At 40.5% G+C, this 24,758-nt stretch overlaps 1 protein-coding gene across 1 annotated transcript in view; it reads right to left on the bottom strand.

The window, feature by feature from the left end:
- The window catches only part of syt1a (synaptotagmin Ia), a 140,974-nt gene that overhangs the window by 40,461 nt on the left and 75,755 nt on the right, over nucleotides 1-24,758 (bottom strand). Inside the window, exons 3-4 of the mRNA XM_072674066.1 lie at nucleotides 15,579-15,751; nucleotides 5,064-5,189 (exon numbers count right to left, since the gene is read on the bottom strand). Coding sequence (XP_072530167.1) covers nucleotides 5,064-5,189; nucleotides 15,579-15,751 — 299 coding nt within the window. The remainder of the gene's footprint in view (nucleotides 1-5,063; nucleotides 5,190-15,578; nucleotides 15,752-24,758) is intronic.

The raw sequence follows: 24,758 nt of genomic DNA, 5'->3' as shown, positions 1-24,758 counted from the left end.
CTGAGCTGCTGATTGTTAGTGTTGGTGAAAGTTGAGCTGCTGATTGTTAGGGCTGGTGAAAGCTGAGCTGCTGATTGTTAGTGTTGGTGAAAGTTGAGCTGCTAATTGTTAGTGCTGGTGAAAGCTGAGCTGCTGATTGTTAGTGTTGGTGAAAGTTGAGCTGCTGATTGTTAGTGCTGGTGAAAGCTGAGCTGCTGATTGTTAGTGTTGGTGAAAGTTGAGCTGCTGATTGTTAGTGTTGGTGAAAGTTGAGCTGCTGATTGTTAGGGCTGGTGAAAGCTGAGCTGCTGATTGTTAGTGTTGGTGAAAGTTGAGCTGCTGATTGTTAGTACTGGAGAAAGCTGAGCTGCTAGTGCTGTTGACAATGGGCTGCTAAATGTTACTGCTGGTGAAAGCTGAGATACTAAATGTTAGCTCTGGTAAAGGCTGGACAGCTGAATGTTAGTGTTCCTGAAAGATGAGCTGCTAGATGTTGGTACTGGTGAAAGCTAGGCTACTGATTATTAGTGCTCCTAAAAGCTGAGCTGTTTATTGTAAATGCTGATGAAAGCTGGGCTGCTGACTGTTACTGCTGATCAAAGCAAAGCTGCTAAATGTAAGTGCTAGTGAAAGCAGAGTTGCTGAAGTGTTGGTGAAAGCTAATCTGCTAACTGTTAGCATTGGTGAAAGCTAAGCTGCTTATTGTTAGCACTGGTGACAGCTGAGCTTCTGAATATTAGTTTTGGTGAAAGCTAAGCTGCTTATTGTTAGTGCTGGTGAAAGCTGAGCTGCTTATTGTTAGTGTTGGTGAAAGCTGAGCTGCTTATTGTTAGTGCTGGTGTAAGCTGAGCTGCTGATTGTTAGTGCTGTTGAAAGCTAAGCTGCTAAACGTTAGTGATGTTGAAAGCTAAGCTGCTGATTGTTAGTGTTGGTGAAAGCTGAGCTGCTGATTGTTAGTGCTGTTGAAAGCTAAGCTGCTAAACGTTAGTGATGTTGAAAGCTAAGCTGCTGATTGTTAATGCTGGTGAAAGCTGAGCTGCTGATTGTTAGTGCTGGTGAAAGCTGAGGTTCTGAATGTTAGTGATGTTGAAAGCTAAGCTGCTAGTGCTATTGACGATGCTGACTGTTAGTGCTGATCAAAGAAAAGCTGCTAAATGTAAGTGTTAGTGAAAGCAGAGCTGCTGAAGTGTTGGTACAAGCTGGGCTGCTGATTGTTAGTGCTGGTGAAAGCTGAGCTGCTGATTGTTAGTGCTGGTGAAAGCTGAGCTGCTTATAGTTAGCGCTGGTGAAAGCTGAGCTGCTGATTGTTAGCACTGGTGAAAGCTGAGCTGCTGATTGTTAGATGCTGTAGTTAATTATGTAATCACATGATGAATTTAAATGAACTCAAAATCAAAATATGCTACGATTAAATAATGATGTAGTAAGTAAGAACTGTAGGAGTAGCCAGGTTAAGCCTAATGCTCCAGATTTGGGGGGGGGGGTTCTCTGGGGCTGAAAGCTGATGGGTTCTAAGCCTGGCTGAGTAAATAACCAGCTGACTTTTCCTTAAATGAAGGAGAGGAAAAGGGAAGAAAAAGATGGTTTTGGAGCTTCGAAAGGCTTAAATCCTCTGTGTGTGTGTGTGTGTGTGTGTGTGTGTGTGTGTGACTGAGACCTGAGTGTGAGTGTGTGTGTGATGGCTGAGAGTAGATAATCTGACTCTGTCAGGTTTGTTTATGGAGGGAAGCTGCTGGTGGAGTTGCTCCACTTTCACGCACTGCTTCAATTATCTGCCAGCTAACATCTGCCAAGAGGATATTTATCAGCTCCTCAGAGAGAGAGAGAGAGGGAGAGAGTTATAGAGAATCTGAGCTGATCCTTCACTTTATTGAGGGCGAGTGAGTGCTTCTCAGTCACTGAGACCTGGACAATAGTAGAACCCTGTCTGGTGCAAATGACAAAAGTATTGGGACACCTTCTCATTCATTATTTCTTTTTTATCCTGCTTTTGTTAGAGTAACTGTCTCTACTGTCCAGGGATAAAGGCTTTCTACTAGATTTTGAAGCAGCATTGCTGTGAGGATTTGATTGCTGCATTCAGCGACAAAAGCATGAGTGAGGTCAGGACCTCATTCCCAACTCCCAAACTCAGCCCATCCGAAAGTACTGGATGGAGCTCCACCACCACCATCATTCCAGAGAACACAGTTCCTCCACTGTTCCACAGCTCAATGCTGGGGGGCTTTACATAAACCCCTCTAGCCAACGCCTGACTTCTCTACAGCGACTAGACGAGCTGTGCGTGTGCACCGTCAGAGGTCTTGTGGAGCCCATGCCTCGAGGTGTCAGAGCTATTTTGGTGGCACAATGGAACCCATGCAACACACACATGGACAAAATTGTTGGTACCCCTGAGTTAATAAAAGAAAAACCCACAATGGTCACAGAAATAACTTAAATCTGACAAAAGTAATAATAAATAAAAATTCTATGAAAATGAACAAATGAAAAATTATTTTGAACCATTTCTTCAACAGAATTATTTTTAAAATAAACTCATTAAACAGGCCTGGACAAAAAATGATGGTACCCCTAAAAAATGTGACCAAAGGGACATGTTAAATCAAGGTGTGTCCACTAATTAGCATCATAGGTGTCTACGATCTTGTAATCAGACAGTGGGCCTATATATAGGGCTACAGGTAGTCACTGTGCTGTTTGGTGACATGGTGTGTACCACACTCAACATGGACCAGAGGAAGTGAAGGAAAGAGACATCTCAGGAGATTAGAGACAAGTATGTTAAAGGTAAAGGTTATAAGACCATCTTCAAGCAGCTTGATGTTCCTGTGACCACAGTTACACATTATTCAGAAATTTAATTTGTAGCCAACCTTCCTGGACGTGGCCACAGGATGAAAACTGATGACAAATCAAAGAGACAGATAATACGAATGATAACAAAAGAGCCCAGAAAAACTTCTAAAGAGATTATAGGTGAACTTCAAGCTCAAGGAACATCAGTGTCAGATCGGGCCATCCATTGTTGTTTGAGCCAAAGTGGACTTCATGGGAGACGACCAAGGGGACACAATTGTTGAAAACAAATCATAAAAAAGCCAGACTGGAATTTACCAAACTACATGTTGACAAGCCCTAAAGTCTTCTGGGAGAATGTCCTATGGACAGATGAGACAAAAATGGAACTTTTTGCCAAGACACATCAGCTCTATGTTCACAGACGGAAAAATGTAACACTGTCCCTACTGTGAAACATGGAGGAGGCTCTGTTATGTTCTGGGGCTGCTTTGCTGCATCTGGCACAGGGTGTCTTGAATCTGTGCAGGGTACAATGAAATCTCAAGACTATCAAGTGATTCTAGAGAGAAATGTGCTGCCCAATGTCAGATAGCTTGGTCTCAGTCACAGGTCATGGGTCTTGCAACAGGATGATGACCCAAAACACACAGCTAAAAACACCCAAGAATGGCTAAGAGGAAAACATTGGACTATGCTGAAGTGGCCTTCTATGAGCCCTGACCTAAATCCTATTGAGCATCTTTGGAAGGAGCTGAAACATGCCGTCTGGAAAAGGCACCTTCAAACCTGAGACAACTGGAGCAGTTTGCTCATGAGGAGTGGGCCAAAATACCTGCTGAGAGGTGCAGAAGTCTCACTGACAGTTACAGGAATCGTTTGATTGCAGTGATTGCCTCAAAAGGTTGTGCAACAAAATATTAAGTTAAGGGTATCATCATTTCTGTCCGGGCCATAAGTTTATTTTTTTTAATAATTCTGTTGAAGCATGGTTGAAAAGCAATGTCTGACTTCCATTGGTTAATTTTCATAACATTTTCATTTATTATTACTTATGTCAGATTCCAGTTATTTCTGACCATTGTGGGTTTTTCTTTCGTTAACCGAGGGGTACCAACAATTTTGTCCACATGTGTGACAACCTCAGTGTGATGATTGCGCAGTACCTTCAGATTCTGAGATCCCTGATTCATTTGTCATGTTTGGAGCCTCTTTAGTTGTATCCTGGAGCCACAATATTAATGTAGCTAGCAAGCAATAGAAGTTTATGTACCCCAATTAGCATGATGCTAACTGCACATTGACTCTCCTCAATCTGTGTGGAGGTGTTCGGTGATCTTTAATGATCTGACACGATATGTCTCACTGTAGAGACTAAAGTATGGACACATTTCAGGCTTCAGGATCCTGCGATTGTTTGTAGCTATGCTAATGTAGCTAATAATGCTCATGTTCTAGATAACAGTGAGCCATATAGTGCCAGAAATCACATGATCGAGTCGTTTTAGAGATTACTAAACGAAACACCTCCACAAGCTTTGAGGAGAGCGAGCTAAGCCAAGTAACATGCTAGCAAGCTTCAGCGGCTTGCTTGAAAGCTAACTTGAGCACATGTCAAACTTAAGAACACAGTAAAACCAATTCTGTGAGATACACGATATGGACAAAAGTATTGGGACACCTACACATTCCACCTACAGGAGCTTTTCTGACGTCCCGTTCTAAACCCATAGGCTGTATTTGTATGGAGCTGGTCCCCCTTTGCTCTAAGCTCTACCAGCAGCAGCAGGTCTGGAGGCTTTTCTGCACTCTGCTCTGAGCTCAGCACTCGGCCCTGACCCCGCTCTGTAACTTTACGTGGTCTGACAGACACTCGGTGGCTGAGCTGCTCTCTGTGAGCTGTTCCTCCTAAACTCTTCCACTGTTCAATAATAACACCACTCACAGCTGATGGAGGAAGATCTAGGAGGGAGGAAATTTCACCAGCTGACTTGTTGTCGTTGGTGCAGCGGAGTCTCCTATTACATACAGAACCACGCTGGAGTTCAGTGAGCTCTTCAGAACCTCCCGTTCTTTCACTGACGTGTGGAGGAAAGGCCGACTGCAGGACTAGGGTTAAGATTAAGGTGTGTCCCAATACTTTTGTCCATATCGTGTATTTTAGACACGAAGACAACAAAGTGACCGTACTTACAAACAGGATGTATTAAGAAAAGAATTTGCACAAAAAAACCACCACAACACACTGCGGCGCCACGCGACACGCTCTCGACAACGAGCCTTACCGTGTTCTCGGTGAAATTGTAATCCAAGGAGTATTGTAATTTGCCTAGTTTTTCCTGCTCCTTAGGCTCCGCCTCCTTCTCGTTCTCCGTCAACCCTGTTTCCACTTCGTCTTCATCCTTCAGGGCCTGAAGGAGACACCCAGCCAACAGTCAGTCCGGCTACAGATGACCGCCGGCCTGCTGCCCGGAACCAGCCTGCTTGCAATATAGGGGGCCAAGCACTAAAAACACCACAGCGGTTAACACCAGGACATGCTCGGTGATGGATACATAGCTTTGGGCTGTGAAACCCCACCCCGACCCCCAGTGTCAGTCTGCGGGTGCCTACTAGTCTACACAGGGTGGATGTGAGCTGGGGGAGGGAGGTGTGGGTGGGCAGATCAAATGCTTTGCAAGAGCAGTGTAATACCAAAGACGTTCCACCAGGAGTGCAAGCCACCATAAATACACGCTCAGAATATTATTAGATACCAATAATTGTTGTCTAGCTCTCTGATTATGGTCTGTTTTGGTTCGTTGGTGTGAAAGTGAGATCGTGACACTTTCACATATTGTAGCGTAATCCTGAGTGAAATCCAGGATCAGGGAGCCTCGCTGAGGAAGCTGAGAGTCATGGCGATTGGTGGTGCCTCCGAAATGTGCAGCTTTACAGGAGGAGGTAAAAACCTTCTGAACTTTCAATGGAAGTCAATGTAAAAATATTCCCTTCCAGCTCATTTTGGAGCATTTCTATTGGTCCGTTCGTCAGGAAATTCTGATACAGTATAAAAAACAACTGCCAGATTCACATTATGAAGAAACGTGAAAAACGTCCAAAATAAAGATACAAGGTTTATGCGTGACCAACCATGTAGTATTTACATAATTTGCGAAATGTTAGCGAGTCAGGCTGAAGTAGCGCTCCGTTCAGAAATATTCAGTCAACCCAGATTCAGTAGATCAGCCAAGACATGATGTCATGGTTTCTGATGTGTGCTTCTTTAGCTTACGACAGGGGATGCTAGGCTAACGTTGCCAATAAACCCTGGATTCAGACTGTCACCGATCTCATCTCCGTAAAAACGTCATTTATTTGCTTCAAAAACCTTTTAGAAATCTATGTGAGCAAGTTAAACAGAACGGCTAAGCCTTCTTTAAACATTCAAGCTAAGAGTAAATTGGTGACAGTCTAAGTCCAGTGTTTGTTAGCAACGTTAGCCTAGCATCTCTAGTTTTAAACTATAGAAGCACACGTCGGATATCAAATATGTCTAGGCTGATTGACTGAATCTGGGGTTAAATCTAAGGTGTTTTTAAAATATATACTAAATAATAAATATTTACAATTTATTATTTATTTATTATTTAATCATTTATACATTTTTAGATTTTAGATTATTTTTCTAGTATTTGTTTAAGTAATTTCTTTAGCATTTTAAGATATTTTGGTATATTTCTAGTATTTTTAAGTATTTGTTTTTAGTATTTTATGTATTTTAAGTACATTTAAAGTTCTTCACTAGGGTTTAAAAAGATGAGAGCTTAAACAACAACTGTGTATATATTATGGAATATTCTGAGCATATATACTTTGAAAATATACGCCGAAAATAAAGTAGCCTACTGGTGGAACGTCCAGAGGGGATTTCCGTTATTGGTGTTATTTCAGGCTAGCATCAATCCGGTCAGTGTTGGAAGGGGGAGGGGGGAGGGGAGGGGGGGTGTCCCTGTGTTTTATGAGAGTTCAATCCATCGTCATTAGAAAGCATGCTGTAGATGAGGCAAACGCAGCTTAACGGTTCATTCAAGTGTAACAAAGTCGTGGTCCAGAAGAGAAACGGTCAGTCTGCTCATCAGTAAACATGCAGGGCATTCTCATTTCCCCAGAACAGTGCTTTAACCTGGCAACCCCGCCCCTCACAACTCTCACTGGCTGGTCATGATGATGACCGCCACGCTCATGGAAGCGTTCTGTATGCATCATGCCAGCGGAGGGTGGTAAACAGTAAACAAGGAGGTAAATAAAAACAAACAGGGCTGGTGTAAAGGAACATGGGGCCTGTCCTGCCGGCTGTCGGGGTCATCTCTGTGAGGGCGAAAGGCTGAACCGGACTGATTTCTCCTCTTTCCCGTATCGTTCCCAAAGCCATGCTGACCGTGTGCTCGGGCTCAATAAGATTTTCCCGGGAATGTCCTGCTTCCGGCAGTGATGTCCGACCAGGCTGGACTGTCCTCATCTCTTCAGGACTGTCGGGGCTCGGGAACAGGGATGGGACGACTGCAGATTTTAATGATGAGAGTCACACTGGTCCAAATATTAAAGGGCCGGTAGCAGGAAAAAACCGCACCGTCCTCAATGTCTGAAGGGTCCACATCCTCTGATATTAAATATTTAATATTTAATAAATTTGTGTGGTTTTATGTTTAATAAATTATATTCTTACTTTCACCACAGAATTAGTGATGGTGGCTAATATATCATTCATTTATAATATCTAATTAATCATAACTCATTACTATACGACCAACTTCTCGTTATCAGTCACAATTAAACCCACTGTGCTTTTAAGACTGATATATGTAAATGAGCTCTGTTCTGATTGGCTGCTTCTTTCAGAAAGAGCTGATACACTCCTGAGAACATCAGTGGGAGTGGGCGGGGCTAAATTACAGTAGGTTTTAAAAAATTTGATCATTTTATACAATTAAACACATTGTCTTTAAGACTGATATATGTAAATGAGCTCTGTTCTGATTGGCTGCCTTGTTTCACACCTCATTCAGAATGCAGTCTAGGCCAAAACTTTCCATATGATGTCAGTGGAAGTGGGCAGGGCTAAATAGTTATAGGTTGAACATTAGAGGATATTATAGAATAACATACACTGTGCCTTTATGTAAATGAGCTTTGTTCTGATTGGCTGCCTCATTCAGAAAGAGCTGAAGCTCCTGAGAACATCAGTGGGAGTGGGTGGGGCTAAATTGTGGTAGGCTGAATGGGAGGAGATTAGGGGTAAATTATGGGGTAAATTAGTCGGTACTATATATATATGTGTGTGTGTGTGTGTGTGTGTATGTGTGTGTGTGTAAAATGGCATATTTTTGTAATGTCAAAATCCAAATGTCCACCTTTTAGCTTATAAAAGTTTAGCTGCAGGACAGCCAATCAGAACAGAGCTCATTTAAATATAGGTGTTAAAGGGACAGTGTGTGTAATTCTAAAGGAATTGGAGAAGTTGGAAAATGGTTGTTTAGAAATGAATTCTGACTGTTTTTAGTGCATAAACCCACACATGTGCTCTAACTGAGCTCCAGTGGGAAAATCAGGAAAACCCAAACCCAGGAAAAGGTGGGACACGGGCCCTTTAGACCAGTACTACCACCAGTAGTACCACCCATCTCACAGGAACTCTCCATACTGTCCCATCCCTATCAGAAAGACTCTCATTCTATTTTTTTAAGCAAATTTGATTGCACAGCCTGATGGTTGTGAAGGGTTGCTACGGCAACAGGACAGAACAGCGCCGATGGCGACATGTCAGTTAGCAACTCTGATTTACTGTTTGCAGCAGATTTATGATGACATCGCCAAACTAATGCAATTTCAGACGGACGCCGGGGAAAATCCTGATTAGTGTCCCGCTAACGAGTTTGGACTGATTTACACATTTCTGCATCAGATCAGTGCAAATTTACACTCGCGTCCTGAAACTCTGACTCGGTAACTCAGTAACAAGCACTGGGAACACAACAACAATCAGCAATCCAGGTGTTTACACTGCAGAAGATTACAGCACTGCAGGGGACGTCAGCTCACATAGAGTATTCTGAGACTATAATGAAAATATATACGAATATAATAAACCAGCCTGCTTCAGACAATTTTTTTTTCAAAAGTCTAGAAGGAATATTTCCAATAGTTTAAAATGAATCTTTCTGTAGATTAATGTAGATCTTCTTAATCTTAATAACTGCTGTTTAAAAAACATATATGTATATCTACTTTATACTTTAATGAGTAAAACAGTAATGGACACATTGAATTAAACATAAAAATGTATTGAATGAAATATAATAAAGACTATTATGATAAATCCTTTACATTTTTAAAAAAGTAGCATATATGTGAATAATGTCAATAGATGAAATACATTTATACAGGTAAAAGTGTCTTTATATATAAACCTTTATATTCTTACAGCAATTTTATAATAAGACATTTTAGATATATTCAAACTATTTTAAAGACATTGTTTAAGATATTTAAGGCATTGTCGTTTTTGTTGATACATTGAATAAACCATTTAAAACTTTTAGAATATTTAACAATATAAAATAATAACCAATAATAATCCAAATATTAAAAAAGTGAGAAATGAGAAATATAAGTTATATACAAAAAGTCTAGAATTAAGTTTTTCATGTTAATGTAAAAATTATCTGGCTGTAGATAAACGTAGAACATGTAGAACATATATACTTTATACTTTCATAAGTAAAACACATTGACATGAGCATAACAAAATGTATTGAATAAAATATAATAAAGACTATTATGATAAGTTCTTTATTTTTTAAGTAGCATATATGTGAATAAAGTTGGATAATGTCAACAGAGGAAATACATTTATACAGATACAATTGTATTTATATATACACCTTTATACACATATTATATATATTTAAACTATTTTAAAGACATTGTTAAAAAAATATTTTCAATATTATTATTATTATTATTATTATTGTTGTTGTTATTATTATTAATAATATTCTTACTGTTTATTATTATTATTATTATTATTATTATTATTATTAGTAGTAGTAGTAGTAGTAGTAGTGGTGGTGTTATTGTATTTAATAATATAAAAATAACCTGAATGCAGTTAAATGTAGAAAATGACCGTAATAGATTAGTTCTGTGCATATTTTAATAAAAATAACATCTAGAATATCTCATATTACTTTAAATTACAATAATATACAACAATTATTTCCAATTATTAATTGTAAACGTTCTTGTTGATTAAACCATTGAATAAACCATTTCAAAGTGTACTTTTGTTGAATATAAATTATGTAAGTAATGTAAGTATGATAAGTCATTTCCAAATATTTCAAAAGTAAGAAATAAGAAATAATATATTAATGATAGAATGTTGTCAGTAGTATAAAAACAATGTTTTATTACAGTCTATTATTTATCAGTTATCATTAAACAAATATTTAGAGCCACCTTTACTGAATTTATAATTACAAAGACTTTGGAAAAGTATATCTGCCATTAAAGTAGGATACTTTTATAAGATAAGATCATGTAAACAGAAGAATAGAAGTGTCTATAAACATGTAAAAAAGCTTTATATTCTTACAGTCACTTCATAATAAGAAATATTAGATAAATTACTCTACTAAAGGTGATTTCTGAATGGCTGCTGGTCCAGGAGGAGTAAAAGAGTGTAAACAGAGGAAAGTCTGAGTTTCAGGAGGCTGAAAATGAGCTGGATTTACTGAGGAATCAAATAAAAGTTGCTAAAAGTAAAAAGTCGCTCGCTGAGGAGGTGGGCGGCATCAAGGCCAGAGCATTCTGTTCATTCAGAGAATTCCAGGTGATCTTCTGGTGCAGGTGACCTTTGTGGACCAGAGCTCGCAGATTGAAAAGAGTGTGTCGAGGGTTTGAAAGTTTTTTTGGTGTGTAATTTGTTCGGCTAATGAGCCGAGTGGAAATTCCCCCACAGACTTGATTTGTCAGAGTCAGAAGTTCAAGTGGGCCAAATGAGGGCTGCTGTTGTGCTCTGGGGTTTGGGCCGAGGGGCACGAATAAACAACAACTCAGCGGCCTTCGCTCCGACATCGTCCTCAGCTGCGACCCGGAGCCTTGATGGTTGTAGAGGATCAGAAAAACATACTGGAAGGGAGAAATCAGCGAGGTTCAGCCTTGTCGAAGCGTAACCAAGTGCTCGTATAGTCATTCATTCATATATAGAGATGTATATATGTGCATACACCACAGTTACACACATATATAGTGTAGATATACATGTACTGTATGCATAGTTACATATATTGTTCTCTACGGGAGTACGTTTGTTGTCAAGAGGCTAGAGAAAAGAAAACATCATTGCAGCAGGCTTAAAGAAGATCCAACAGCAATTGGGAACCTACCGCCAGTGCCAATCCCGAAAAGTCATCAGACAAAACATAGATAAGGAGGACATAGAAGGAAGAAACACAAATTAAAACAACCACACACAGAGGCCACCACATGTGTCTGGGCACACCAGGAGAAATGACCGCCAGAGGCTCAAAGGTCTGCTTTACTTCATTGTCAGGACGCCGGTTGTGCGGTTGTGGACGGATTGAGTGTGTGGTGGTTAAAGGGGCACTCCAACATTCCTTCAACCTGGCCTTCATCTGTCGCGTCCGCAGAGTACGGTCCAGAACCACAGACGAGAATTTTGGCACGTTTCTCCGAAGTGGAGAAACGGTGTTAGCTTAACCTCGCTCCTAATAGAAGTCAATGGGCAGATGCTGAGCTCCGCGTATAAACACTGGAAATGTATTGAAATAGAAATAGAAATATATAAAAAAATATTGAATTAGATCAAATAGAATCAGAGGTATGATTCTATATAATAAAGACTATTATGTTAAGTCCTTTACATTTTTAAAAAGTAGGATATATGCGAATAAAGTTGGAAAAATGCCAATAGATGAAATACATTTATACAGGTAAACGTGTCTTTATATATAAACCTTTAGATTCTTACAGCAATTTTATAATAAAACATATTAGATATATTCAAACTATTTTAAAGACATTGTTTAAGATATTTAAGGCATTGTTGTTTTTGTTGATACATTGAATAAACCATTTAAAACTTTGCTTTTGTTAAATATAAAATAATAACATATGATAAAGTAATTTCCAAATATTAAAAAGTGAGAAATATGAGTTATAAACATCGCAAAACGTCTAGAATTAAGTTTTTCATGTTAGTGTATTTGGCTGTAGATAAATGTAGAACATGTAGAACATATATACTTTATACTTTCATAAGTAAAACACAATGAATTAAACATAAAAAAAACTTATTGAATGGAATATAATAAAAAGACTATTATGATAAGTCCTTTATCATATAGATCAAATAGAATCAGAGGTATGGGGATTTTAAGCAGTGATGGCTGGACATGGTGAAATTAAGCTGTGGAAAGCTTAATTTCCACAATAAAATATTAATAAAAGCTGTGTTTTCTTATCTAATCTTCAGAAGATGTAAAAGATTCACCAAATTAAATGTGTCACTAAATAAATCTGAGCTTTCTAGGCCTTCAGAACAGGCTTAATGATGTCTAGATATTATTATTATGTAAAAGAATCAGCATTATTTAATCAATTTAAACTAATATTATTATGTATGTATTTTATTTTGTTGTTGGTTGAAAACAAAAGAGTTCAATCTTCCAATCAGCAATCAGCAATAGTTTAGTGTGGTGTCTGGGCAGATACTACCAAACAAGCTCTCCCATTGGTTGGGCCTTCAGGTCTTTGAACCAAGTTCTGCAATTTTAGCTTCTAGTATTATTAATAAAATTAATACAATCATTTAAAATATTTAAATATAATATATATTATTTAAAAAAGGAAATTATTCATACAATTAATAAACAAATAATACAATTATTAATAAAAACTAATATCATGTTTTAGTTACTACATCAAACTTCAAAAGTCCTACCAATACAGGGTAAAAAAGTAGTTCCAGCTGTGAAGACACTGCCTGGGAACAAGCTACCCGGATTCTTCCACCTAGAAAAGAAGTCCCGTCTCAGAGAACGCACCCAGATGGCGCTATCTGGTTGAAGAAGTGCTGGAGCATTGGTGTAATTCTGAGGAGAATGTGTGTGGGCTAATTAGCTCTTTATGCTGATACATGTATCCTTACTTGTGAGTGATGCACCTTCTGCAATAAAAAAAAAAACAACCCTAATAAAGTACAAACTTAATCTAACCTGATGTAATCTTATCTAACATGGCTGGTGACAGTGTTAGCATGGGTAGCTATTGTTAGCACTGATTCTCATACCCTGATACTAATTACTAACACAAAATACTGCACTACGGTAGAACATATTACTATATATAAACAATAGAAAATATTTCTACCACAATGCTAAGTAGGATTATGCAATTTATTTGTTTAACTGATTTGAATATTTATAAAATATAAAAAATGATATTATACTACATAATATGACATCATATTAATATATTTTTAATAAAAGAAAAATTCAGTGTTTGCAATTCTTGCTGGCTAGTAGCTTTATAAACTATATAACAACTAAATAACAACAAATATATAAATATTCCATTAAATATTCCATAAATATTCACTCCACAAAAATAATATATATATATTTTACATTAAAAAATATCAAAATGTTTGCAATTTTTGCTGGCCAGCAGCTAATCAAATATATATATATAAATAAATGTTTACATTGAAACATATATAAATGCAATGCTATAATGCAATTATAAAGTGGCTAGTACTAGCTCACATAGTGGAGCTGTTAGTCGTGATGTATAATAAAGAAAATACTTTTTAAAAGATAATTTGAGTATTTAGTAGATAAGAGTTTACTGTCACAGTGATCATACAGTAATAAGTCTTGGTGCTTAGGCTGAATATGTTTGTAATATGTAACTAAACAGCAACAAATGTGAGAAAAAGCTGGTAATTGTGGGTAAATATGGCATCAGCTCTTCAGAGTGCGGCGCTGCAGAAGTGCAGAAGTGTAGAAGTGTGTGTAGAAGTGTGTGTAGAAGTGTAGAAGTGTGTGTAGAATCCAGTCTGCAGCCTGGGCTGTAAGTCAGTGTCATTACATGGCGAATTAAGGCGACTTTGTCAATGATTGTGTTAGAAGAGTGAGGCGCTGGGAGTGTGTTCTAATGCAATTAGTATGCAAACCAGGGTCAGAGTGTCAGTGTTGGATGTAATTTGCGGTTGCGTCGGTAAAAAGGAGGAGGTGCGCTGTTGCCCTCGTTCGCCCATCCCAAACCAACCCCCCCCAACCGTCTTAATTAGCTACCGTCATTTCTCTGGGTTGATACCACTTCATAGTACAGCATAATTATATGCGGCACTACTGCTATAAAAGAAAGATAACAAAGCTCAACAAAGAACAGAACAGAACACAACAACATGTACGTTTAGCTATTAGCAGCAGAAAGCCGGCTCTGTAGGCTTTTGTGCCGTTTTTACCCTGCCAGGTTTTCAATCCTGTAATTAAAGTCAGCAGTCAGGCAACAGCGTTAACAAAGACATGTGCAAACTCGTCCTTCTGTCTGGCTCTGATCGCTAACTCAAGACGATAACGGTACCTGTTCACACCAGCAGCGACTTCCCGCCTCCCGATGCGCCTCGATCGCTGGTGGCTAGTGGCTAATCGCTAATTGCTAATCTTTCAATGACATCAAAAAAAAAAATACGGCGTACTTTACTGGCTATGGCTATCACTAATCACGCACAGCCCCGCCCCGTTCACACCACAAATCAGACAGCAATCCTGGAGGGAAATGGTTTCTAGATAAACTCCATGCGAATATTTAGAGCATCGCTGAAAACACGGCGACGCCGTGTGTTATTGCCGACGGCAACCGTTTCATCTGGCTGCAAGACACTAGCTCAGGCCGAGCACGGGGCGAGTGACGAGGCCAGATTTCAGAAGAGTTTCTTCTCCGTCTCTAGGAGGAACCTGATACGCTAAATGGACAAAAGTATTGGGACACCTGCTCATTCATTGTTTCTTCTGAACTTCTGCTTTTGTCGTGGTAACTGTCTCTGCTGCTCAGAGCTGGTGCTGGAGCTGGTGGAGCATTGTTGTGAGGATTTGAATGCATTCAGCCACAAAAGCGTCACAACTCATCTCATCCAAAAGTACTGGTTCTTCTACTACTCCACTGCTCAACGCTGGGGGGTCTTTATACCCCTCTACTAGCCCACGCCTGGCATTAGGCAGCATGGTGCTAATAGCTTCATGGCATTGATCTGCTCCTGCAGAGAGTCCTATTCTATTGGCAGTACCTCTTCTCTACAGGCCATAGACAAGCTGCATGAGTGCATTTGCACATCTGTGTCCACAAACATATGGACATGCAACGCAGCATCTCTAGGAACAGTGTTGGATACAAGCCTGCAGCATCCCGCTCGGTTCTCATTGGTTATTGGTTATTATTAACTCTGCTCAACTTTGTCGTGTCAGTGGCCCATTTTCCCCCATCATCTACGCTTGCGCTGCCTCCTTGTGCCCGGAAACCGCCAACCCTTAAAAAAAAAAAAAACGACGAGGGCCGGCCTTCCTGCTTCGTCGCGCCGCGTCGCTGCTGGTGTGAACGCAGGGTAACACTCATTAGCATAGTGCTGCTAGACATAACGCTACAAATGCTACAAGTATAGCAAAGTATAGAATTAGCATTAGCGACTTTGCTTAGCCTGCGTTTGGTGCTGAAGACAAACAGAAATGCTGTACCTCGGTTTTGGTCCCGTCTATCACGTCCTTCATGTTAATGGCATTCTTGCCCTTGTCTTTGCCCTTTTTCTTGTTCTTCTTCTTGAATATCCACTTTTTGCAGATGCAGAAGCAGCAGGACACGACTAGCACGACGGCCACGAACGCTATAGCCACGATGGCCCAGGACGGCACTGCGGCAGAAAGAGGGGAAAAAAAAGACACTGTCGTTAGCATTAGCATAAACCGCTAACGGACGCTGTCCTGTAGGCCTGGGCTGGCTATATCTATAGATATATAGAGATATAGATATAGATATAAATAAGTTAAAATAAATTACAATTAAAATAAGTAAGTAATAAATAATACGTATTTTTATGAAAATGATAAAAATCATAATCATAATTCTAAAAATATTATTTTTGCATAAAGCACAGCGATTCTGCCCTCATGAACGATCTTCCACAGATCTTCCCAATCATTTGTACAGTAGCTTCATGTGATTGATGTTGTCCTGATTGACAGTTAAGTTCACCCGACCTCCACTGGTGGCAAATCCAGGTCCAGAAATAAAAATAAAAATCAACCCCAAGATTTTGCTCCAACCGCCTGGCAGCTCTGCTGCAGCTACACCTGGGGTGGATTTATACTGGACCTGAATTTGCTGCTTCTCAGAGTCCTAAACTATTCATTGGGTGCTGGCTTCATATTTAAGCTCAAAATCAGCAAATGAATGATTGTCACTGTCAAGCAAAAACCTCATAACTCCAAAACAGCAGCAGCTTCACAGGAGTTACTGTTAACTTTCAATGGAAGTCAATGTAGAAAGATTTTATTCCAGGTCATTTTGGAGCGTTTCTATTGGTCCGTTCATCAGAAAATTTGGATACAGTATAAAGTCTTGTGCAAGCAAGTCTTGTGTGTGATGGTGATGATATTTCAGCTGAGCACATTTCAGACATATACTGTAAGCACCCTATTTTAGCAACCCTAGTGATCTTTAGGGCGTGTCGGTGTGTCTTTGCTATGGTAACGAGGGGAAAAATTCGCCCTGCTCGGCTCGAAACTCTCATGTAAAGGTCATGTACTGAGTCTCTTAATTATTCATGGGTGTCTCTCGCTGCCGCTCCCTTTAAGAGCCAGGTGCGGTCAGTCTGACCTTGGTGGATTGATATTTCAGTGGTGTAAAGCGTGGGGGGGGGGGGGGTACGAGCGTCGGGCTGCACGCGCCTGTGTTGACAATTCACTGCCAAGATAGCAACGAACGTCTGACTGTTGACGAATGTCTGTCTAGGCTGTTTTCAGTCAGTGGAGCTCCTGCTGTGTTTTCCACTGCTAAGATACACAGCAGTACTCCAGAAACTGACCTGAACACCCCTCATTTCGAGACCACCGCACCCATCGCTGTTTAAAGGCGAAAGGCATGTAAATAGACTGTTGGCAGGGTTTAAGATAGCAACCAGCATCACAAAGGGCCCTTAGTGTTGTAGTCTGTGGAATCTGCAGAACCTAAACCAGATGTTGGACCTTTTGCACATTTCTTGTCTGCTTTTTAATGGTAGATCAATAAAAACAAGTCATTTTTACAATCCATCAAATATAAACACACCAGAAATGGAAATAGTCTCAAACACCCCACACTGCCAGCAGGTCGTATGACATTCTGGAGGATAGAATTTTGAGCCTTCAGATGCTTTTCTGTCATTTTTATAATCACCAGAAGGTTCACTGGTGCTCATGGAGGCCTCCCTCACGGTTCACAGGACTTAAAGGTCCTGTTGCTGACGTCCAGATACCTCAGGACACCTTCAGAGGTCTTGTGGAGTCCATGTCTCAACGGGGCAGAGCTGTTCTGCTGGCACAAGGCGTGGCCTACCCGATATTAGGCAGGTGGTTTTAATGTTATGGCTGACTGGAGTACACCTAATGGTGATGAAGACGCTGCCTGATGCCTGAGAAAACTGTATTAGTTGAGATTCTCTATTCACTATTTTACCATCATCATCATCATCATCATCATCATCACCATTCCATATAAAGACTGAAGACTGGTGGTGTAGCTTCACTGGCGAGTTGGGATAGGAGATCAATTATGGGCTGTATCAGTGTTGTAGTCATGGCGACCGACGCTGGCTCGCTGGCATCATCATCACCATTCCATATAAAACTCTTGTGTAGCTTTACTGGTGGGTTTAGAAAGGAGATCAATTATGGGCTGTTTCAGTGTGGTAGTCATGGCGACCGACGCTGGCTCCATTCACCACCACTGTAAAGAGATCAGAAGGCCTGGTTTGGTTGTTTTTAGCATTTGCAACAACACTGCTATGATGTCATGAGCGTACAAGCAGGCCGAACACCACTTTCTCCGAAGCTTTTCTTCCCGAGCTGTCTTATTTATCCTCCTCCGGAGCAGCGAACGCATTCTGAGCCTCAGAGGAAACAGCGTCTGTCTGCATCTAACAGCGCTTTGATCAGTTGAAAGGGAACACGTTGCCGTCTAGACGCTGAAGCTTAATGATCTCGACTCAAACAGAGACGTTTAAACACTCAAGCGAGCGCCCTCGGCCAATTTAGCACGAATAACAAACGCCGGCGCTCCGGCTTCACCTCGCTGAGGTACTGCTGTGCCAATCAGCCGCGGTGGAGGATCTGTTGAATCAGTGAGGAAGGTGTTTATCCTGAAAGAGTACTGTCTGACCGTCCACTGCTGCTCTGGGGGTTTCTGGTCCAGACTCGGACTCGTCCCTCCAGACACATGCAGTCACGACAAATGAGGCTCACCCAGACGAGGCTCCGGAACCCCCGAGCTCTGAGCATGTCTTTAATACAAGCTGCTGTGTCCAGCTGTGGCCTGAACCAGACAGGACATCAAAGTGACTCTAAATAACTGGTTTTATAATGCGGCCTGCCCAGAGCGGAGCCAGGACTGACAAAGCCTGATAATAATCATTTATAATAACAACAATAATAATAAACACACTGTTACGCTCTGAATGGACACCGCCTGAGCCCTACAACAGCACCCATAATGCTTTTCAGTCCGTAAATGTAGTTTTTAACCAGATAATCAAAATCCATAGTCAAAATTATGGAAAAATTAGTCATTATTTTGAAATAAAAAATCAAACCAGATTGTTTACTTCCAGATGAAATAGCAAACCTTTCAGAAAATAAGAATTTATACACAGATATGTCAAAATGTTGATAATAAAATACGTGAAAATTGTGAGACAATGTCATTATTTCAATTTTAAAAAATGCTAATTTAATGTACAGGCTCAAGACTTTCATAAAATAAGTCTTTGTTTATAAATAAGTCTAAATATGAATTAAATCAATGTTTTTTTTTCAAGATTAACTAACAACATTAAATCATTTTTAATAAATAAGTCAAAAAGCGTAATGTCGAGATCAAGTCAAATTAAGAATGTGATGATATTTAGATAAGATAAGAAGATAATAACTCACAATGTTAAAAAAATCAAAGGTTAGTTCCAGATAAAATGTAAAATATTTAAGAAATTAAGTCAATTTCAACATTTTAAGGATTTTTTTTGTTATTTCAAGATGAAGTGTCTCAGGATTAAGTCAGTAGGTGTTTTATTTTGGTTAGTATAAAGGTAAAAAGTCTAAACTGTGGGAAAATGAGTCATAATTCTGAGATAATCCCTGAAATAAATCTTTAATTCCAAAAAGTCAAACATTTCAGAAAGTATGTAATTATTCTGAGAAAGCGTTAAACACTGCAATTCTACCCCGAGATCGAACTTCCACAGACAACATTTACATTTACAGCATCTAGCCAAAGCTCTTCTCCAGAGCGACTTACAAAAGAGCTTCACTGTTTACTGAAGAAGAACCTCAGCTAGTTTAAATAGACTAATACTCAAAGCTCCTCTAATCTTAGACTCTACTAAACACAAGTCAGTATGGAGACCATAGTACTCTTCTCTTAACCTGAGTACTCTCAGAAGAGGAGGAGGGTCTTCAGTCTGGGTTTGAGGACAGCGAGTGTTGGACTCTGCTGTTCGGACACCCAGGGGAAGTTCACTCCACCACTTCGGTGCAGGACAGTAAAAAGTCTGGACGCTCGTCTTCCGTGGATCTTAAAGGATGGCGGGTCGAGCCGAGCCGTACTTGAAGCTGGAAAGGCTCTTGGTGCAGATCGGCTTTTGACCATCGCCATTAAGTACGGAGGGGCCGGCTGGTCAAGTCTTGGCTTTGTAGGCCAGAGTCAGGGGTCTGAATCTGATGACCTGGGCAGCAGCTACAGGAAGCCAGTGAAGAAAGAATGCAGCAGCAGAGGAGGAGCTGAACATGGCTGAACTTAGAAACGCGGAAGACGACCCGACCCGCTGTGTTCTGGGTCAGCTGCAGGGGTCTGATAGTGAGCAGAGGGAGACCAGCCAGAAGAGAGCTGCAGTGGTCAAGTCTTAAAGTCTGAACAAGATGATTGTCTGAGACTGAACGAGCACCTGGGCGACTCTCTAGCTGTGCTGTAGGTTCATGTAGTTCATGCTGTCTTGATTGTTTTTGTGCTTTTTACGCTTTCTTGTTTTTGTAGTTTTTTGTGTGTGACACATCCCTGTCCTTTAAACTAATAATCATTAAGGACACTACATGGACAAAAGTATTGGGACACCTGTTTATTCATTGCTTCTTCTGAAATCAAGGCTATTAAAAAGATCTGCTTTTGGAGTAACTGTCTCTACTGTCCAGAGAAGAAGTAGAGCTTTCTACTAGATTTTGGAGCTGGAGCATAGCTGTGAGGATTTGATTGACCGCATTCAGTGACAAGAGCGTTAGTAAGATCAGGATGTTGGATGATCCCTAACTCCTAACTCCTCAACTCATCCCAAAAGTGCTGGATGGAGCACCACCATCAATCTAGACAAGCTGAGTGTGTGTGTGTGTGTGTGTGTGTGTGTGTATGCATTCGCACATCTGTGCGATCAGCAATGGCTGCAACTTCAAGTAGCTGAATGCATTCATTAGAAGGGGTGTCCACAAACTTTTTTTTTTTGGACATGCAGTGTAGTTTGCCCAGACTGACTGCACTGTATTAGATGAGTAGTGATTAGCAGTAAGACATCATGGTCCCACTTTCCGAAGCGTGAGGAGTTTGCGTCTATAGGCCGAGCTTTAGGGTAGTTGATGGTCTTTTTCGGGATCTGTCTCAGACTAAACACAGCTTCCAGCTTTAGCGCGAGCTGTCAGCAAGAGACAAGCGGCTGTCCTCCTCTGCACACAGACAGGAGGAATAACAGCCTGCTGCCAAGCGCAGCGGAGTCGCGTCCAAAACAATGGAGCTAAAAGCAGCCGTACTGCACGCTTCAGCAGCCCGCACGCATCACACGCTCCCCCGCCGCACACGGGCTGAATTAATTGGGCGGCAGATGCATTGGAAGATTCCTGAGATTCAGAGAGGCGTACAGTAATTACAGCTCCTGCCGCTCCTCTGAAACGACCAGCACCTGCCAACCCACGCCACTCCCTTTACAGTCAAGTACAGACGGTCAGCGCTTCTCTTCAGAGCACCAGAGTGAGGGGGGGGATAAAGACCATGAGCCCTGTGTACCAGTGCAAAAGTTTCAGCACCCCTGTTCTGGGGTCACATTTCTTTCATTCCTGAACCAATACAAACAAAAAATACGGCCAAAAGAAACCAGTGCTTGCCGTGCTGTTGCTGCTGGGTGGTTGCTATGGTGTCTACAGTATATAGGGTCCATCATATACAGCCAAGGGGTCCAGAATTTTCCTTTAACCCAATGCAAACTTGACCCTTAAGAGGCAAGCGGCTGTTTCATTGTTACTTTGCAGCTCCTAGGTTGTTACTATGAGGGCTGCTGGGTGGTTGCAATGGTATCTTCAGTATATGAGGTCCATTGTGTGCAGTCAGTTTCCTTCTGAACCAATACAAACTCAACCCCAAAGTGCACACCTTTTTGTTGAAAAGCTGTTCCTGTGTTGTTACTATAGAGTTGCTAGGTGGTTGCTATGGTATCAATATGTGGTCTGTCATTTCTTTCCTAAACCAATACAAACATTCCAAACAAGCCCAAAGAAACAAGTGGTTGTCTTGTTGCTGTTTTGCAGCTCCTAGGTTGTTAATATGGGGGTTGCTGGGGGGCTGCTGGGTGGTTGCTATAAAATCCACAGTATATAGGGTCCATCATGTACAGCCAAGTGGGGCAGAATTTTCTTTTACCCCAATGCAAACTTGACCCTAAAGAAGAATGGGGGCCGCTGGGGGGCTGCTATGGTATCCAAATGGGGTCAAGCATGTACAGTCAGGGGATCCACAATTTTCTTTTAACCCCATGCAAACTTGACCCTAAAGAAACAAGCGGTTGTTTCATTGTTGTTTTGCAGCTACTAGGTTGTTACTATAGAGTTGCTAGGTGGTTGCTATGGTATCCATATGGGGTCTGTCATGTACAGCCATGAGGTTCTGTATCTTTTTTTCCTGAGCCAATACAAAACAAACACCTGGTTGCCTTGTTGATGCTAAGCAGGTTCTAAGCAGTGGCTTGCTGAGTGGTTGCTATGGTATCTCAAGTGGTTGCTAGGACTGGTGCAATGCAATCATCTTGTATAGATAGGAGCCCCTGACTGCACATAATTAACCAGTTAAGACGTGAACAGAGTCATTCAGAGTGGGGGTTTGGTGGGTTTGGTGGGTTTGGGGGGGGTTTGGCATAGTTTGGCGAGACCTGATAGACCACCCTGTCGAGGCTTTTTAGTCTCAAACATCTCGATTCTTCTTTCTGTCTGAAGTCTCCATATTTCTTTTGTCAGCGATGAGACATTGCCATCGCTCCCTCTCTCGCCCACTCTCTCTCGCTCTCTCGCTCTCTGGAGGGTTAGATTTGCTGGCATGGCGTAGCATTTCCCAAAGCGAGGTCTTTGGGGAGGGGGTGGTAGACGAGAGAGAGAGAGAGAGGAGAAATCAATGCGCTGTTGACAAAATCAATACGTGCTCTCCTCCAAGGAAAAACAGTGAGTGATGGTCTGAAGCCTCGGCCTCGGCCTTCAGGAGGACGGCGGTGATGAAGCCGCAGTTTTCATCTTCTCTTTCTGACCTTATGACATTAAAGTGGCAGCAAATCAAACATACACCCTCCCCTCAACCTGGGCCACGAACATGGCTCCTGTCTGACGCCAGCTTCTTCGGTTTGGAGCTATGAGGCTAATGTAGCTAACATACAAATGTATTAGCATGCTAATTAGCATCTCAAATCATTGTTAATTCAATCATTTATTTTAATATAATAATAATAATAATAATAATAAATAAATAAATAATTAAATAATAATACATTTCCATTTCAATGGTTACACTATGTTCAAAAATATATATTAATAAAATTATGAGGCTAATGTAGCTGACAAGTAACAGATTAGCATGCTAATTAGCATCGCAGATCATTATTATTATTAAGTAAAAAATGTGAGAAAATAGGAACATATTTCAGATAATAAATAAATTAATACTTCTTCAAATAATAATAAATAATTCAATACTACATTTCCATGGTTACACTATAATCAAAATATTTTAAAAAATGACATGCTATGAACACGTCTGGCGGCTGACGTTCACTTCTTCAGTTTGGAGCTATGAGGCTAATGTGGCTAACAAGTAATGTATTAGCATGCTAATTAGCATTTTAGATTATAAATAAACGGGGGTTAATTCTAAATAAAATGTCAAATTGTTTACAAATAATGAATTTAATAAAATAATAATAAATATATAAATAATAATACATTTTCATAAATTCAAAAATATAATTATGAAAAAATTACACGCCATGAACATGTCTGGTATCTGACGTTGGCGTCTTCAGTTTGGAGCTATGAGGCTAATGTAGCTGACAAGATTAGCATGCTGATCATTATTATCATAAAAAAGTCAAAATTGACAGAAAAAGTAAAAAGGGGTTATTTCCAGACAAAATGTCAAAAAAGTAAATGATTACAAATAATGAACTGATAAATAATTAAATAATAATATATTTCCATTTCCATGGTTACACTAAATTCAATATATATATATACATTGGTTCTTTTATGGCACTGCATTAAATAACAGGCTGCAGAACCTTTATTTTCAGGAGTGAAGAACTTAGAGAGCGAAAGCTCGGACATTAAACTTCAGCCTCATTAAATTTTCTAATCCAGTTTTCCTTTAAACTGAAGGACTGAGCAGAATTTCGGGGGTGAAAATGTGAGGAAATCTAGAGCTCTTTCAGCAAATCCCTTAAAATGTAAGTACAGAGATTGCAGCACTTATGGGACGTTAATAATGGATCACTTCTCAGGCAGTGTGGCAGTTTTAAAATGACATATTTTTAAGGGTTTAAGGTTTTATTCACTTGTAGAACTCACGCCTCATTAACCTCCTTTGTGAGCCTCTTGGGAAGGAAGTAGAAAAATGACTAAATAGAGCCTCAATCACTGGGATAAGAGGCTGGCAGGGCTGGCAGTGTGCCATTAGAGAGCAAAGTCACGACGCAGATCCGAAATACCGAATAATCTTTTGCAGATTTCTGTTGACTTTAGTGCCTCGGTCCGACCAGTTGACCAGTTGACCAGTTTGTAATCATCATAAAGCCGCTTCCAACCGGTGTTCCCACACACCCTACAGAGGACGGGGCCTCGGCTGCTGCCCGCATGTCTGTGGTGTGAAGAGAACACAGCGGATCTCTGACAGCTGGCAATCAGAGCCGTCCTGAGCGTCACCCGTCACCCGTCACCCGTCAGTGTCTCTGTCACTGTGTTTGGATCCTGAGCCCACAATTACTGGACCTTCACAGCAGAACTCAGAGCTGCTCAGCAGGGACGTCCTGATCAGGGCATCAGGGCCGGGTGTTGTAGTGGATGGGGTTCTGGCTATTTTAATCCTAAACGAGGTCCGATCCTTTGTTTTTACCACTGGGTTCTAGCACACACTCTGTGTGTGTGTGTGTGTGTGTGTATCTGATTTACAAGCACAACACTAATGATACATCTAACACTATTGTTGGTCTACTCCTATTTCCATGGTGATACTCCACGTATTTCCGTAGTTACAATACACCTGTATCTATGGTTACACTACAACCATTTTCATTGTTACACTATAAGCACTTCCATGGTAACACTGCACCTATTTCCATGGTTACACAATAATCATATATATGGTCACTACATTGCATC

This window comes from Salminus brasiliensis, chromosome 2 (assembly GCF_030463535.1).
Source record: "Salminus brasiliensis chromosome 2, fSalBra1.hap2, whole genome shotgun sequence".
Taxonomy (NCBI): domain Eukaryota; kingdom Metazoa; phylum Chordata; class Actinopteri; order Characiformes; family Bryconidae; genus Salminus; species Salminus brasiliensis.
The sequence above is the reverse complement of the archived record's forward strand: the minus strand, read 5'-3'. Positions and strand labels throughout refer to the sequence as shown.